Here is a 19,016-nt window from a genome sequence, read left to right as displayed (position 1 = left end):
TCAAAGGTAGTTTCCCAGCATACCCCAACAGATGTGCTTCTGCTAGTCAGTCAGTTTTAATAGCCCTTTGGGGGGATCCTGCTTGATTTAGTGATAAAATATTAAACACAAAGATGATTGGCATCTCCTAGTGGGAGCTGAAAGATTTCCAATGAGAGAGGCAATGCATGCAAAGTATTGACCTGCATACTAGTTGGGGGCTGGCATGTTGTTAAGCACCATGTCTTTTAAATCATCAATAACAAAATTACAGCATCAAATGTTCATAACGTTGGCAAATAATGGGATTTTCATGACCTGCTGAAAGCATGACATTTGCATGGTACTGCGAAAATCATCAAGAAGACAATAGGACCAGTGTGTAAATAAAAAAATCACATAGCTAGCCTTTTCACTTGACATAGCAGCAATCTAACCAACAAACACCTTGAAATTGATCAGTGCATAATTTATCTCTTCAACACATGTTGTATATGAGACAACCTGGCACAGTTTTTAAATGAAACCGAAAACAAGAAGCGTCTGTAACAATGAACTACTTAAATTTCTGTTTAATGTTTTAAGAAAACACGAAGACACAACCATACTGGCAATGTTTAACACAAGGATTTTTGACAAGGATATAAAAATATGATGAGAAAAAAAGATTACACCATAACATTTTAACAATGCACTTAACAATCTGAAAAGAATAAGAGTATTTGACTTCAAACATTATAAATGTTTGAATTAATTTAGCATCTACTTCTAATTAAAAAATGTTAGATGCTATTTTAGTCAAGTGAATGAATATGAAAAAAGACTAAATTAAGTAGATATTTTCATCACAATGTAAAAACTATGACTACTAAATCAAAAAACAAAGTCATTTTTCAACTGACCACAAGAGCAACATACTTGATCTCAAAGGGGAAACAAAATCAAGCAATAGGTGTGGCATCTCAACAAAACCTTAAATAAATCGCTCCAGAAAACACTAATATACAAAAACAACTCGCAGTGTCATGTTTGCATCCTAATAAGCTATATAAAGAAGTCAAAATGCACAAAAAGCTTAATTAGCACATTATTGATTAATTAAACATGTCAATCTTTTATCTCACTCCTTACCACTGAGCTGTCAGTGGGGGGGAAATCAGATTGGTGGAACAGCAAAGATGAGGTACATTGAATAGCACCAATGACCTTGCAGATATTTTCCACAAGCTGTTGGAATGTGAAATAATTTTCATCAGCGATGTGGAGCTCATTCATCTACTAATGACACAGCCAAAGTCTGTAAGAAGAGTAAACACGAGGTGTTGATTCGCTCGTGCTCTACCTAGGTCTATAATTTTGCTCTCTGCTTATAGAGGCATTGACGGCAGACAGCGAAATCAAGTCAATTTACCTCTTGAAAGAAAGTAATTTAAAAAACCCTCAGACAGTGTCGCTATTTGCAGTAAACACAGATGTATTCGGCACACCAAGGTTAGAACTGAATACAGCTCTCCAGAAAGCTTGGCTGAGAGTATTAGATTATTTTCAATAAGCTTTGAACATGCTTTGAAACTCATCACTTAATAACTGGGCACATCATTTACTGATTTTAATGGGGCTAAATGATGAAACATTAAAAGATAGCTGATTGCATTGGGAATGTGAAAAATAGCTGCACGCATGTATAATACATGTGCTATGTGATAAAGCGACATTCAGAGAGCTCTCTGCTTCTTTATCCAATTCAAATCCTCAGTAAGTGGAAGGCTGTGTTTCCATTTACACACCAAAGGTTAACACCATTTTGCCGCTGTTAACTTCAAAGCCATCTCTGCATTGAGAACTTTTTTTGTTGACGCAATCCTCCAAGCTCTGAACCTACTTGCTCTGCATTAGACCGGAAAAAAACTAGCTGTCGACAGAGGTGCGAGCCAATAGCGATCGAGAAATAGCGAGAGTACAAACACTTGATTTGATCATCAACACTAAAGATACATGTACTTAAACCTTATTCGGGGAGGGCTGTGATTTACATCATGCAAAGCGTAATCGGTATATGAGAAATCACTCCTAAAACACTCAAACGAAAGGAAAGAACATTTATGAATGCATCATACTTTATATTAGGTGGCCTTAACAACTACAGCCAAACCCAAAATTATTCAATCACCAGATATAATATATGTATATGTGACCCTGGACCACAAAACCAGTCACTCAGGAACGGAGGCCATCTTACATGCAGACTCTGGCGTGGCTGCCATCTTGCTTGCAGACTCTGGCGTGGCTGCCATCTTGCTTGCAGACTCTGGCGTGGCTGCCATCTTGCTTGCAGACTCTGGCGTGGCTGCCATCTTGCTTGCAGACTCTGGCGTGGCTGCCATCTTGCTTGCAGACTCTGGCGTGGCTGCCATCTTGCTTGCAGACTCTGGCGTGGCTGCCATCTTGCTTGCAGACTCTGGCGTGGCTGCCATCTTGCTTGCAGACTCTGGCGTGGCTGCCATCTTGCTTGCAGACTCTGGCGTGGCTGCCATCTTGCTTGCAGACTCTGGCGTGGCTGCCATCTTGCTTGCAGACTCTGGCGTGGCTGCCATCTTGCTTGCAGACTCTGGCGTGGTAGCTATCTTGCTTGCAGACTCTGGCGTGGTAGCCATCTTGCTTGCAGACTCTGGCGTGGTAGCCATCTTGCTTGCAGACTCTGGCGTGGTAGCCATCTTGCTTGCAGACTCTGGCGTGGTAGCCATCTTGCTTGCAGACTCAGGCGTGGCAGCCATCTTGAGGGCAGATAGTAACATGGCGGCCATCTTGTTGAACCGACTCTGGCATAGCGGCTGGCGGGCTTGAGCGCGGAGAGGAAGCCGGCAGACTAGAGCGCAGAGAGGGGGCCGGCCGCATCGGGCTGAGGACGTCGGCGTAGCTTTGGAGGATGACTGGGGATAGGAGACTGGGCTGGCGATCCGATCCGTTGGGACGGTATGTGGGGATTTTCGGCTTAGGACAGGCTGACCCGACGTGACGCGTTTCAGAGGGGACTGAACGATGAGACCTCCTGACACTCTTTACTTCTTCGAGTTCAAAATCAGAGCCATTTAAATAAAGAATGAGATTGATCAGTTCGATCAAGGAGAAATTACAGGCAGGAGAATCACAACTCATCATTCAGTCCCATCAGAAACACGGCACCGAGAGAGGCATCGGGCCAGCCCACCTGATAGCAGAGCTCGACAAAATCCACCACATACCGCTCCAAACTCCGACCACCCTGCCACAGTCTCCACAGGTCTGCCTCAGCCCGATTCATTTTCTTAGGTCCGTCATTCTGTCACAATTAGCAGGATGAGGAGTGTAGATGGATGAGGCAGGAACCGGAGTTAACTAAACACTGATATTTATTGTAAAAATAAACGAAAACCATGGAGCCAAACAGACAGGAGTAACAATACATTGACGGACACTGAAACTGAGGAAACAAACAACTTAAATAGGAGTGGCAGGGGGTGTAGCAAATTAACAAGACAGGTGAACCAAATCAAAGCTAATTAAACACAGAACTACAGGGGGAGACAAAGGGGAAAAACCAACTGAAATCCATGTGAGGGGGGAAAACACTAGGAAAACAGAACAGAAACAGACTAAAACCTGTCAGATATATATATATATACACACACACACACACATAGAGTCAAGCCCGAAATTATTCATACCCCTGGCAAATTCTCACTTAAAGTTACTTTTATTCAACCAGCAAGTTTTTTTTTTTTTAATCGAAAATGACACCGGCTTCTCCCAGAAGATAATAAGACGATGTACAAGAGGCATCATTGTGGAAAAAAATATTACTCATCTTTTATTTACATTTGAACAAAAAGTGTCATGTCCAAAATTATTCATACCCTTTTCAAACTGTCACAGTCTATGGGAAAATCCAAAGTTCAATACCATTCCAAATAGTCCAAGCTGTTCTAAAGCAACCTAATTACCCTGATTCATTGGGAACAGCTGTTTTTGTAATTACAGAAATTAATTAAAGATGTAATTACATGCAGGTATTTAAAATATAAGTGCATTGTAAAGGCATGTATGTACACTATTGTATCATATGATTCATTTAAATGTAAGTGCATATTAGTTAAGGCCATCTAATATAAAGTGGGACTGTTAATATGCAAGAAATGTAGAAAAGCTCCTCAGTTGGCTACATTAGGAGCTTACGATAATAACATGTAACTAAAACCTTGACATATTCTATTGCAGTCTTTATAGATTTTTATTCTGTCCACTACTAAGCTGATCCTTGGGATCACAACTTTTGCCGCATTTACATTTAAAGCTTTAGTTGGAAAACTTGGCAAGCTTGGGTTCCCATCCTTTTTATGTAGATCTATGTCTTGAGCTAGGCTTTAGAGACCAAAATAAACTGCTGCCCCTCCGTTCACCCGAGGCAAAAGCACAGAGACCAGAATGTTGTTACTATGCGAGCGATACATGATGACTCCCATCACTAGGGCTTTGCAGAAGCAGTAATGCCTGAAAAACACTTTAAGAGCAGAGCGATTCCAAAGCTCTTTCTGGCCTCAACGCTTGCCTCAGGTCTCCCTGCTTGCCACGTTGCAGGATGGAGTGTCAGATAAGTAATATACTGCTTTGAAGACAAGAGCTCCTATGAGATCTGCTATGAATAAAGCAAGGCTTACACAATAAATGCTTTTAGGAGGGAAATTGTTGTCCAAATACAATTTTCCATTATCTAGCCCTAAAAATTCAAGCTTCTTCTGTTAGATTTAGTCAAGCTGCTGTGTGGGCTACACATAGCGGAGTTATTTTGCATTTGCTACGCACCTTTTCATACAAATTAGTGTACTAAAATGGTCGTTCTCTCAGAAAACCTCTAGTTTCTGGACCTTAGTCAATGGTTTTAAATGAAAACAGCTCCTTAATAGTTCTCTTCAGCCAAGCTACATTTCTCTTCTCATTAGCAGCTAATGCTGTTAATCAAATTATCCTGTGCATCTGAAAGCTTGAAAACACAGAGCGTTTGCTCTCACAAGCAGTCTGAATGCCACTTAGCCACTGGAGTATTGAATGTCTTCAGTCAATTTAGTCATTTTTAGTGAGTCTGAGTAACAATCGGGGTCATCGTGTCCTCTCCCACAGCAGGAGAGGTTACTTCCTTTGTGGCTACATGGCTCTGAACCCAGCTCTTAGATGGGCATTTAGCTCCACATTTTCCATGTGAAATCTGTTTTACATTCACAAAGAAGTACCAGAGTGTGCCAGCATTTTGAACAGCGTTTGATGAATATTTCATGCGGTATCCTGTACCCTATTATGACGGAAGATTGGCCTGCATTCTTACACTGCGAGGCCATTCAGAGGAACAATCAATTACAGGAATCATTGTGTATTTTTCACTCCAATAGCAGTCACTCAAACCTCGCAAAGGAATAAGAGAAAGAAGAGGAGGGAGGGGAAAAAAAGTGTGAGACTCCCCAGTATTCTTGGGAAAGGTCTTTTGTCACCTCTTGGAGGTTTTATTTATAAACTCCACATCAGTTGTTTCCACCCTTCAGCACAGAGATATCAATCACGGCTGTGAGAGCAGAAGCTTGGGACTGTTGCATCACCCAATGTCCTGAAAATGTTCTTTCGTCCTGTTGAAAGGGCTCTCTTTATTTCCTATGGGACAACTGTTGGAAGCTTCAGAGCAAAAAACTATTTTTTTTTTTTCCTGCAAAGAATAACAGTGTCCCAAAACACATTCAAATATGCACGTTGATCTCTTTCAACCTATGTCATGCCTAAATATAACAAAAACTTGCATGTTTTATGACTCTGATATCACTTTTCAAGCCAGCTAGGTGAGTTAGCCCAACCAGAAGGGTATTAAACGGCACTTGCTTGTTGATTTTCAACAGATCATAAAAGCAAACAATGATTCAAAGCACAATGTCCCAGTCCCTGAGCCTGCCTTACAATTGCGTGCTGACTAGGGAGAAAACGCAATTGCTCCCAATGCTCCGCGGTTCCCCTCCCTCCTGAACATAGCTCTATTACCCGCACAGTAGCTCAGATCAAAGTGATTTATCGCCAGTGAGAGCTCAAGTTGTTTAAAATGGCTTGTGCGATTAGTCATGTATGTGTTGGCTCTGAAGAAAGGGACCGGGGTGCCCCAGCAAATTAAAAGCAGCTGCAGATGCGAGTCAACCACAGCAAGGTGGTCATACGTGGCAAACGACAGCGACTCGCAGGGGATCCGGGCGGAGAAAGTGGGTCATTGCGCTCCCCTCGTGGAGAGACCCTCGCCTGTGAAGGAATTCTCAGTGAACCCTCTGGAGTATAAATATAGAGGAATGAGCTTGCAGCTCTCGAACAATTGAGCTACTGAAATTCCTTCTCTATAATTGCTAGCAATTATGCATTTAAAATTCCACCGAGAGTCCGGCTCTTGCTATAAAGAGGCATTTTTAGTCGATTGAACAATTTACAGTGCCTAAGATGTGAAGTATGGCGTGTGAGTAATTACATTTGTATTGTCTGCATCAGAGTGCACACAGTTAGCGTTAAGAAATATGCTCTGCATTATTGCATCATTCTGCGTCCACTAATGTGATTTGCACTGCGATGAGTGCCAGCCCACTCTCTATTGTTTATTATTTGTGGTGCACATTAAACGTAGCTAGTTATAGACAAGCAGTGATTCATACCCCTTCTGTTCTGCATCCAAAATGTCCGCAAGGGAGCTCACTTCTATTTTTAATAGTTAGCTGTGGCTTTCGGGTGAAACAAAAGTTGATTTTAACTCTGCTGTTGACAGAGCTATAATAAGAACTGAAAGAGGCACAAAAGAGCCCTACACAACAAGATGCTCTTGGCCTCGGTTTCTTATGTAAACGGCTGTAATTAAACATCCCGTAATAACAAGCTTGTGTATTTACACGGCATGTGTTCTAAAATCTCATCTGAGGTATCTATTATTTTCATATGTGCCTTTGATGCTGGGCCTTTCATTTTAATGTATGGGACTTTTGTGGGTTAGCGTAGCCGCTAGGCTACAAAGATATTGAAAGCTCTCAATTTAGACAGATGTAGACCAACTTTTGGAGGTCTTTCAAAAACGATAAACTATAACCTGACAGAAAGTGGATAGTGCAAAAGCCTAAACTCCTTGAGGAATAAATGTCACCGTAACACCATATAAGCTAGCGAACCATCGTTTCCCCCATTTTCAAAACAGACGACTGCCTGGAAAGCGACCGCTTGTCTTCATCGGACATCTCCAGATGCTGTACTAAATTCATCTGGCAGCACTGAAAGCATTCCCTTCGCATTTATCTTAATTGTAATGGTCATACAGCCTGACAAGGCTTGTCATCGGTGTCTGCTTCCATAATTCCTTTGTCTCAGAACAGCAAAAAAAAAAAAAAAAAAAAGAAAGAAATATTTGCCTTTGTCCCCACACCAAACACAAACATAGTGAGCGGTCTGCAGCTAATACCTGATATCCGAGGCTTTTGAAGGCAGAAATAAATGGAACAGGAAAACCATTTGCATTTCATAGAGATGAACCTGTGATGGAAATGAACCCGCTGTTATCTTCACCATTCAGGGCAGATAAAATGGAGTCAGACCAGATCAGGACGGTAATGAAGAGCCCATCAATAGGCGAATTGTTATCTTTAGCGCACGTTGAAATGAGAATATCATTTAATTCCTAGAATAATAACTACACAGTAGCTCACACAGTGGCTTTTGACATGCATTGAGCACATGTGAATGCCATCTACACCGCTGTCTCCAACTGATCTGGAGAAGTTATTTCCTGAGGGGATCTTCATTTTACAGCAATATACCCTGGAGTTTTTTTTCCTTCTTTCTTTTTTCTTTAGGGTGTCTCATTTTTTAGAGAATCCAGCTTTCATTATAGCTCATACACTAGTGTCACTTCGTCTTTTCTATGAGATGAAAGCCAAGCTGTCGATCGAATGAAGGGTGTCTTTAATTTTCCTAATGGCAGAAGAAACCAAAAGAAGTAGGGAAGTTGTAAAAGTGGCAGTGTTGCTGTGGGGGCTGTTGTGACAGGTGCAGCTGTGTTCGTTTTGAATCTCTAAGAAAAATGTACTTCTTTTTCACCCAAAATAAAGGGAAAAAATGTGGAAAACAGAGATAGGGAAGTCAGAGGAGGAGGAGAAAAAAAACTCTCATAACAACATTTCAGAGGGGAGCTCAACCCCGGGGAGGAATTTGCTGTGCTCATGTGACTACCCATGTGAATAGTAGTTGTTAAATCATCATTCGCGGGAGTGCAGGGAGCGTGTGGAGAGCAGGGTTGCTGGAGAGAAGCAGAGGCGAAGACATGACCGCACACCCTGCAGGTGATTCACGTATTGCAACCAAACCAGTGCTAAATCTACAGCTGTACTCACATTTCCAGGCGTCAAAGTACTATATTTCAGCAGCAACTGAAAGCCAGTTAGTGTTTATTTCGTTGGGTGGCATCTGTCAGACCTCCAGTCTGATGGATTTTTTCACTCGCTTTGTACATCTAAAACAACAAGGAACACATAAAGCACACAAATAAAATAGCAATTCTGAGAAGAATATAGATATTCTTGAGGCGCATGCTGAAAAACAACTCAATTACCAGAGTTTATCGCACAACATGGCTGTGCCGCTGACACTGGTATGGCTCAGGTCCTCTTTTCAGCAGGGTAAGGACACAAGTGAAGTCATCGTCTCACTTCTGAATGACAGCCATCTTGTTGCGCTCTGACGGGCGGTCATATCTCTAGGCCCTTAAGGACAACAAGGGGACACGCTGTCATGAGCATACTAGCCTCTCTCCTCCACTCACCTGTGACAGTGTCTGGACGACCTTTAACGTGCATCCTCAGGGGAACAGAAGGGCACGATGATGCAAACCACTCTCAGACTTCATTGGCTTCCTTGTCTGTTATTAATTCTCCTCGGGGTGGGTCTCTCCTGAGAGCCTCCGTATGCTGGGCCACCTAAGAGATCAGACATGCAGTAGATGAAAAGAAGTAAACAGGAGAACACTGAAAACTCCTCCACATGTTATCCATCATGAGTACTTGAAGAATATTGAAGCCAGGTGGCATCACCGGGAAGTAGATTATTGGTAATCTACTTGAATTCTCAATGCGTAGATTGTCATAAGTCTTGAAAGCTCCTGTGGTGGTCACATGACATACCTGCGAAAATGTAAACAAAAGACTGTGCCTCTCAAATGCCTCTTTTATAAAGTAATGAGTTTGGCAGGAATTGAGAGCTCAAGGCCTAGCCACTAGGGACGATTTTAACAATATATCATGAGCAGACTCTGAACTTGCCAGTACATTCTTATAATCTCCCAGGGATACAATATTACATTTTCTCTGTCCTGTAATACAGCTATTTTTTCGCTGTTTTGAGACCAACTAAGCGAATCAATATCAAAGGGAAAAAAAATGTCTGGGAAAAAGTGACATGAAGTGCAAGACAAGTTAAAATGTATTTTTTAAATAGGACTGCCAGTTCATTTAAAATAATAATTATTTAATTATTTAAACATGGCATTCCAATTAATTAGTTACATTAGTTACATATTCATTGCATGTACAGTCAAACCAAAAATTATTCAGACACCAGATATAATTTGATTTTTTGATTTTCTAGTGGGTGCAGGACACTATAGTTCATTTATGTAAATGTGGATAGCAAAATGAAGTAAACTGTGACATTATACCCCAAAATTATTCATACAGTGGACTACCAGTAAAATGTGAGACCAAAAATTATGAACTTACCATGTGTTTTTTCCTTAATTGCTAATGCAACCTTTTTACACCACAGACTGAACAAAATTAAGCATTGCTTGATAGTTGTGTAAATATTGTCATACTAACAGTTGTATGGATTTTTGGTTGATTGTAATCCATTACATACCTTTCTATCAAAGTTCAGTATCTGACATTATCAAGATGGATTTGTCCTGACACAGTGTAACTCTGAGTTCTTGTCATATTTTATTACCATTTTATATGGTAAAATAAATTCTGATAATGTGAGAAATGTTAAAGGTATCTGAATAAATTTTGGTTTGACTGTATATCAGAGATTCTCAACTAGATGGACACCAGTTGTTCAGCATTTATAGAAAGACATACTAATTTAACTTTTCCCCTCAACAGCTGTTGTACAAATGAAGAATAGTTATTGGACCTTAATCATAAAATAAAATAAAAAAAATCATTACATTATATCACCTTAAATTAACACATTCAAATCTGTAATTTTTATTTGTTAATATTTTAATAAATGTCCATTAGTAAACTCTGGCATGATGATGGTTAAATCAAATATTTATTTTGCCAGGCAAGTAGCATTATCACTGTAGGCTCATTGAGTGTCTGAAATTTGAAAAAGCAAACACTGTAGCACACGAATCAATGCAATGCTCAAGGTATTTTCATGATAGAGCACTAATGAGTACATTTCTCCATGTTTCGCCTTGAACTCCCGTACTCTCCCATAGTGCTGGAAGCTAATTTACTTTCATTATCGTTATTTCTTTGTAATATCTAGCCTTTTCTGTCATCTATTCAGGTAACTTGGATACAAGAAAGCACAGGGTAGACAAAATTAGTTAGGTTAAATATGCTAAAGGCAAAGGTCTTTTGAGGTTTGTCATAATACAGGAGAGCAACAACAACAACAACAAAAAAAAAGAACAGGGAATGGGGATTTAAAAAGCTCTGCGATTTTAATCAATAAGAACGCCTGCAGTAGCTTCAAGCTGGATTGACACTGACAAGGTCTTCACAGGACACCCAGTTCATTAACTCTTCATCATGTTCTTAAAGGGATAGTTCCTTTCAAAATGAAAACTGCCATCATTTACTCAACCTCATGTCGTTCCAAACCCGTATTACTTTCTTCTGTGGAACGCAAAAGAAGAATTTCTGGATATTTTCAAGTTCTCATTGCTATATAATGAAAATGAATGGGGACTAGGGCTGTAACATTTCAAAAAAGGTCCAAAAGTACCTTTTAAAGTCATATGATAGCTTTGTGTGATGAATGGGCTGACTGAAAGTCATTTTAATCAATAAAGCATCGGCAGAACAAAATTACCCCCTCAAACTGCAAGAATAAACCAAGCACTAATAAAAGCATTATATCTCCCCACTACTTCTCAGTAATGGAATATTCTGTATTTCGTTCTCTTTACAACTCACTGTAGTCCAATCAGTTCTGCTATCGCCACACTCATACACATACGTCTTTACATAACTTCCTCTTTGTATATGGATGAATATAAATGCAGATCCGTGCAGAAGTTTCTTTCAAGCTAATTTCAATACATTACCCTCTCCACAACAGAGCTGACAAACAAGTCGATATTAAATGATGTGTTTACTGCTCTATGCTACACTGCATAAAGCACTTTAATAATCAGAAAACACGCTGATTTGTGACATTAATCTTAATGTAGTATTATATTTGTGTGTGTGCATCTTTTGCCTTATGTCTAAGCATAACGTATTACTCAGAATTGCCACTGAGACAGATGAGGGTGAGCTCAGCAGTGTAATTTCTCATCATAACACAACACACACATAAATATTAATAGCAGGGTTTTTGGCTAGTGGGCATGAATCATTTTTTGTAGACAGAGAGGAGCCACCCATGCATGCCCAAAAACAGCATTTAAGAAAGCGCTGAGATAAACAGCAGCGCTGCGAGGCCTGGCAACGGGAAACGCCATATAATGCTTACGAGACCTTAGATAATCAGACAAATCAGACATTTGTTGAGTCTACTTGAATTGAACTTACGGCGACTAATAGAGGTCGTAGTCATGCTGCTAGTTAGCCTGAGCAAACTTACTGGCTTTTACAAAATATATGATTCTTGTGTTAATAAGGAACCAGGAAAGTTTGAAGTTTGTTGATCATTTATAGAACAATGTCATATTCCAAACCTCTGTGACTTACTTTCTTCTGTGAAACATAAAAGACTTTATTCTGAAAACTGTTATTGGATCCCACTGACTTTCATTGAGTTAAGAAAAGAAATACAGTTGACGTCAAAAGTTTACATACGCCTTGCAGAATCTGCAAAATGTTAATTATTTTAGCAAAATAAGAAAGATCATACAAAATGCATATTTTTTATTTAGTACTGACCTGAATAAGATATTTCACATTAAAGACATTTACATATAGTTGAATTTATAAAAAATGACCGTGTTCAAAAGTTTGCATACACTTGATTTTTAATACTGTTTTTGTTACCTGAATGATTCACAGCTGTTTTTTTGTTGTTGTTGTTGTTTAGTGATAGTTGTTCATGAGTCCCTTGTTTGTACTGAACAGTTAAACTGCCCGATGTTCTTCAGAAAAATCCTTCAGGTCCCACAAATTCTTTGTTTTTTTTTTGGCATTTTTGTGTATTTGAACCCTTTCCAACAATGATATTTTTTACACTGATGACAACTGAAGAACTCATATGCACTATTACAGAAGGTTCAAACGCTCATTTAATTAGTGTTGAACGAACGTCTTAACAACATGACGGTGAGTAATTAATGACAGAATTTTCATTTTTGGGTGAACTATTCCTTTAAAAGAAAAGTAAATGTAGTTTTAAATTCAGCTTTCAGATTCCACTTGATATTGTATCTCATGGAATGAAATCCAGTCAGTTTTATATGGGAAATGGTATTGCTGCAGATTGGATATTCTATTGGCATTGTGTTTTTAATTTGGTATGTTGGGTTGTATGTATCTGAACAGGTATATGATCATGAGTATAAAGCTGTACTGGATGGAATGGAGACAGAGAGCATGATGGAAATCTATCCAGCGCAACGGATCGAGATCTTCAGGATGGGAAACGGCACTGATGAGGTCCTGGAGGTGCATGACTTCAAAAATGTAAGGGTTTATGACATACATGTGAAATATTTTCATTGTGATGTGACAGATTCAGCTCACATTCCTGCAACCCAAATCTCAGCCTAGGAACTGCTGTCAAAATACAGACAGAGCGTTTTTCTTTTTCTCTCAGACTGATGATACTGAATCTCTGAAAAGCACTGTGCTAAGCAAAAGCAAACTGGCAACGATGACATCTCGCATCAGCATTCAGACACACTTGTTGCTGGCCCCATCTTCTTTCTAAATTACTATGGTCAGTGGAGCAAAGCCACAAAAGAGATTAGTTTCATTCAAGGCATTGCCATGGGAAACCAGAAAACAAGTGAATAGGTAAAATCATTCAAATCACATGTTGATATAAATGAAAGGGGAGTTCGAGCACAGAGGCCTCTTCGGCACTTCTTGCAACTTCTGGCTCAGGGCAGACTTTGGAATTGATTTTTCTGAAGGAGGGATGTTGCAAGTCATTACACACACTAAAACTACAAACCATCTCCACAGAGCCTGAAGGCTACAGCCCATGAATGGAAATGCAGTGGTAATGCCAACAGAAACACAAGCAAAATCCTTTCTCTATTGTTTTAGACAAGTACTCTGAGTGTCCTCCACAAACTTAAAAGATATGATGAGAATTCCACAACAGCAGCTTATAGAGAAAGCCAAGGAGACACATCGCATAGACTCGGTTATGAACCAAAAACCATAGTGTCCTTCAGCAAGAAGAAAATATTCCAGTAATGTATTTTAGTGCAATACAAGGTAGATTACCAGTGAATTTCCATTACATTTATTTTTTATTGTCTAGGAATCACTGCTCATATCATTGCATATCATTCAAAAGTTTGGGGTCTTTAAGTTTTTTTTATTAACTATTATTATTATTTTAATCAATACTTTTATTCTACAATGTTGCATTAAACAGATCAAAAGATAACAGTGAAGACCTGCACCATCACATTCTATATTTCAATAAATGCTGTTTTTAAAACAACATATGCTTAATGGAAATACATCTCAGCCTCTATATACATTTCTGCAAAACTGAAAAAACGTACAAATTACTGCAGTTTCCATTTGAAATGAACACTAAAGGCAGTAAAACTCTGGCAACTTTTATTTCTTTTCACACAAAGTATGATTTACAGGTACAGAGTTTTGATTAATAAAGAAACTTTCACACAATTACAATTGCAGAATGTTATGTTATGACTTCAAAACTATTTTAACATCCTGTGTGATTTTAAACTGATAATTTTGAACGTTACTGTCACATATGCAACTTTATATGCATGCATTTTCCATTTCAGTAGGTTTGCTCGGTAGCTCATGCGGCGTTGAACCCCGTGAAACTGCGGTTCGACAAAACGCCTCAAAACCGCATAAGGAAGTTAAAATAATAAGGCTGCATCAACATATGCTTTTTATATCACTTTTTCATTTGTTAACACTATCGGGTAGGTTTAGGGTTGGGTTTGGTGTAGGGGATATTTCCAACACGACAGAGCATTAACCTTTAGCGACACTCCACAGATATTTGAATTCTGAACAGCCGCAATACGTACCTTAAGTGGTGTAATAAAAACGCAGCAATACGTGCCTGTTTTAACGTAATAAAAATGTGCCAAGTATAAAAGGTCAAGTATTGAATGTTTGTTTTAGCACCACTCTCTTGACATTTCACTTTGAAAGTGCCGCAAAACATGCAGTAAGGTACGTTATTACGGTGTTGCAGAAATTTATGTAGAGGTATGCATTTCCAATGAGCCTGGGCTGTTTTAAAACCTATTGAGCACCAAAATATTCTTTCAAAAACAATTAAGTACTCTTAAAAATAAAGGTTCTTTATTGGCATCAATGGTTCAGTGAAGAACCTTGAACATTCATGGAAACTTTTAAATGCAGAAAAGGTTCTTTATAGTGGAAAATAGTGGTTCTTTTAAGAACTGTTGACTGAAAGGTTCTTTGGGGGACCAAAAATGTTTTTTCTATGGCATCACTGCAAAAACACCTCATTTGAAGCCTTTATTTTTAAGAGTGTATCTTACAGACCCCTTTTGAAAGGTTGCTTATGCTAATGTAACTCTGTATCTTACAATTGCACAACTTTGTTTCTTATAACTTTGACTTTCAGTGTGACTTTTTAATTGTTTGGAAACATTGTGCAGAAGAGCTAGAAACAAAAGGATTTCCTAATGTACAAATGGCACATTTTTCTCCAATTGTTGAAGTCTTGTAAAAACCAGTTACGAAAGTGTCTGAGAGCAGGGCTTTAAATGATTTTGCCAATAATCACCGTCTCTGTCCATCAGTGTGGAGAATAACAATGATTAGTTTGTCCTACAGGAAGACAAGATGAGCTATCTTACCACCCATTTGATGATACAAGAGGTCGGTAAAGATGCAGGGGGAATTTCTTAACAAAGTCAAAGCCTGTTTCTAACATCCTAATACAGAAACAGTATACTGCCAGGGTCAGTTTCCCAGACACAGATTAAGTCTGATCTTGGATCTAGTAATGTTGTTAAGAGCGATTCGGTTCAGTGGTAATTCGGTTTAGCACCAGCCCTCGACTTCACCTGCATTTAGGAAGCAGTATTTGTTGTCTCTCAAACCAATAACTGGCGGAAACAGGTGTGGGCATCTACATACGATAAATGTGCCAATGATTGGAGCAGTGCTCCTCTGCCCTCTCTGCCAATTGCATCATTCGGTGCTTCCATTCGAATAATTGTCTCAGAGCATGCACACATTTAATCTGGTTAATGGCAAAGCTGTACTTCAACACTCTTTCTTAAATGACATTCTTTTCCTATTTTTTTATCCCTGTAATGAAGAGTCTCTCCATTTTCCAGTTGACCAGGCTCAGCAATAAATGCATTTCATCAGAAGATAGGTCCGTCTTGCGTGCAAAAGCAAACCATTACCGGAAATTGAAGAGCAATTTGTCACAATGATTTTCGGCACAAACAATGCACTTCTCACTCTCGTAACCGTTTCTTTACTAACCGGTGAGCTTGGGTGAAAATTACAATTGTTAGTATGCAGTCTAATAGTTGTTATAGGAGCGTAGAACATTTGAATTTATGATTCTTCCTCCGTTAATACTGCAGCTCAGACGGCATTGCACTCACTCTCACTTTCCTTTTGCTACAACAGCAAAACGAGAGCAACTTAATGTATTCCCGAATGCAGGGGGATATTGTTTTTATCCTTCCAAGTGAAGAGTCTGTAACGCGATAGCCTTTATTTCCCTTCGAAGACTACTTTCAGACAGTAAAGAACTTTCTTCAGATGCTTCTGCTAAAATGGGTTTTTCTCTTTTCAAGTGTAAAGCAACAAATTCTGTATGGCAGACCATCAGCTGTGGCTTTCAGGAAAAAAGCTCCTCACTTCACCAAACAGATTAGCTTCGCAACACAGACCATAAGTGCTGCAAATCAATGGGCTTTGCCTACATATAATCATGGCTTCGGCGGTATACCTCTCTACTGGCTGGGGCTGTAGACCAATAATCTTGAATTGGCTGGGAAATGATTCCCGTTGCTGTAGTTATATAACATTCGTTATATCTGTGCTGCACTGAAAAGGCTGCGGGGTGTTTTTGTGAGAGTATTTGAGGTCAAATGCTGAATTTTTCAAATCGTGTAATGAACAGTCAATCTCATTAACATCTATGTCTTTCAAGGGCATCACGGGCATCCGCTTTGCCAAGCACCAGAGATGCTACATCAGGGCTCAAACCAAGGAGCTGCCCAAGCTGGACTCAAAGACCATCGACGTAGAGGTATTCTAATCTCGCAGAACACATCTTTCAGCGATCTGCTTCCTTAAAACTGGACAAAAAAACATCATGAATTTTGCAACACAGTTCATCAGACTGCGAAATATGAAACTAGCTTCAACCATCACTATTTATCCACAATCCAACTAACCAGCAAACCCACGCCAACTCCTCTCCCCCACCATCTCATCATCCCCTCCAGCATTTTCCACAAAAGTATAAACTTGGGTCTCCTGTGGCCGTGAATCCATCCGAAAGTCCACAATCCCATAACCCCTTTGTGGCACACATCAAATGGTGTTTGCCGTCAATCCTGAACTAATATTAATTTTTAATCATCTCCTCTGAAGCCTCAGCCCAAATAGCCTTAAGGAGAGAGAGAGGGGTCCTTGGGAAAGGTAAGCCATTAAAATGGTATTTGAAGATGTTTGCTCCGTAAATTTCACTTGACTCAGGGCTGAAGTGATTCATCTCTGTTCTCCTGCTCTAATGGCTGTCTGTGATGCTCGGCAAGAGTGATGGGCGAAATTCTATCAATCAAACATCCAATTTATCGGTGTCATGGAGAATGGCAGTCGGTTTCGAAAGCGCTAAAGTCCGTTTCCGTCGCAGTTCATATCGAAATCGGGGAAAGTGTCGCGCCTCTCCGATTTGTATTAAAAACACAGTGATCTATTGTTGTCGCAAGTTGACTTTTGGAACAGAAGGTATTATAGGCAGAAACAGCCTGCATGTTCTCTCCCTCATCGTTTTAATGTCTAATCCATGTTTACAGATACTAATTGCGAAGCAAACGCCATATGTCGCTGCCATTTCTCCCTTTTTTTTTGCTCATTGTGAAACCTAATTAGATTTTTCGGCTAAGCTTTATTTCGCAGATGTGAAATCAATCAGAGTTGGCCAGGGCTGAAGCAGCGGGGCTAGAAAGAGAGGGTAGATGGAAAGAGAGCGAGCGATGCGCCTGGTTCTCGAGGGGGGACGGGGACACATGGTGCAAGATGGAGCAAGCTGTTCCTACCATAAAGACGCAGCTAACCAGGAGAACATTCACACAAATGATCTCTCATTTATTGGATAAACAGACTAAAGAGTGTAAAATGCTAAAAATGCAAGCTGTGGGCTTCACACGAAGGTGACAGAATTATTTAGGCTTGCTAACTGCCTATTTACATTCCTGCTTTCTCTAAATCTTTGATTATATACATACCAGCATGGAGGCCTGAGATAAATCAGGATGCTATTGAAACCAAAGACCGCTTGCGTGTGGAGGATAGAGGGAGAGAGAAGCGGGCCATTCTTTCCAAGGTTGTGAGCATGTAAAAGAAGTAGAGGTTAAAATCCACATTATTAGCTCCAAGTGCAGCTGAGCCGCAGGGCATGCGACTGTGGTCCCAGAGCAAGCTGCCTTAACACGCTTCACCACAAAACAATGCTGGCTGAGGAGAAACTGCATGCCACTGATAAGGAAATAAAGCAGCCTGCGAGCACGACCAGGTGACAAGCATAAATTGTATGCTGCCAGTTTGTTTACCATTTTCAATTTATTCAGTCTGGGAAATGATGAAAGCGGTAATCCCTGAACTTCCCACTGGTCTCCAACTGCCCAAATGTCTCCGATGAAATCACGGCCTGTCTTCCCGCACAGCCCTTGAGTCTCAGGATAGATTTGGTAACTACCTCTGCACGCCTTCTTTTTTCTGAATTCGTCATTGCCATTTATACTTTTCTCCCTTAAAAAAGTTTACATGTACTCATGAATAATCTGCATTAGTGTAAAATACTAGTGGGAGTTAAGGGAGTTAGTGGAAAAGATTTACAGTTCAATTTTACAGTATCATACTGCTTTTTTTCAGAAGGCTGATTCGTAAATATTTTATTTCCTAGTGTCTAGTTTTTAACATTAAGAAAACTTTTTTTAAAGTGTTAATCTCTCAAGAAGACAACACAGCTGTTTTTATAGTTTAGAAAGAGGGATCATAACAATTGAGTCATCTTATTTGGCATTACAATTCTTGGATCCATTAAGATCCTAGCCCAAAGAAAGATATCTTCCTTTTCCTATTCATCTCAAAGGCATCCTTTTGGAAAGAACGTGCTTTGAATTCTGCATTTTGCTTATGGGTACTCTGGACACAACTGTTTTCAGCCAAGCACCTTAGGCATATTGTGCTGTTCAAATGTTTGGGGTCAATATTTATTTATTTATTTTTTAAGAAATGATCACCTTAGGCATACAGTACTATTGCAAAAGTTTGGGGATAGTTTTTTTTTTTAAAGAAATGTATACTTTTATTCAAAAAGGATACATTAAATCAATT

The 19,016-nt window shown here is 39.6% G+C and overlaps 1 protein-coding gene across 1 annotated transcript in view; it reads left to right on the top strand.

The window, feature by feature from the left end:
- tnmd (tenomodulin) overlaps positions 1-19,016 on the top strand; it is a 43,783-nt gene that overhangs the window by 10,536 nt on the left and 14,231 nt on the right. The window contains exons 3-4 of the mRNA XM_073820689.1: positions 12,774-12,914; positions 16,603-16,701. Of these exons, the coding sequence (XP_073676790.1) occupies positions 12,774-12,914; positions 16,603-16,701 (240 nt within the window). The remainder of the gene's footprint in view (positions 1-12,773; positions 12,915-16,602; positions 16,702-19,016) is intronic.

The sequence above is a fragment of the Garra rufa genome, chromosome 16 (assembly GCF_049309525.1).
Source record: "Garra rufa chromosome 16, GarRuf1.0, whole genome shotgun sequence".
NCBI classification, from domain to species: Eukaryota; Metazoa; Chordata; class Actinopteri; order Cypriniformes; family Cyprinidae; genus Garra; species Garra rufa.
The sequence above is the reverse complement of the archived record's forward strand: the minus strand, read 5'-3'. Positions and strand labels throughout refer to the sequence as shown.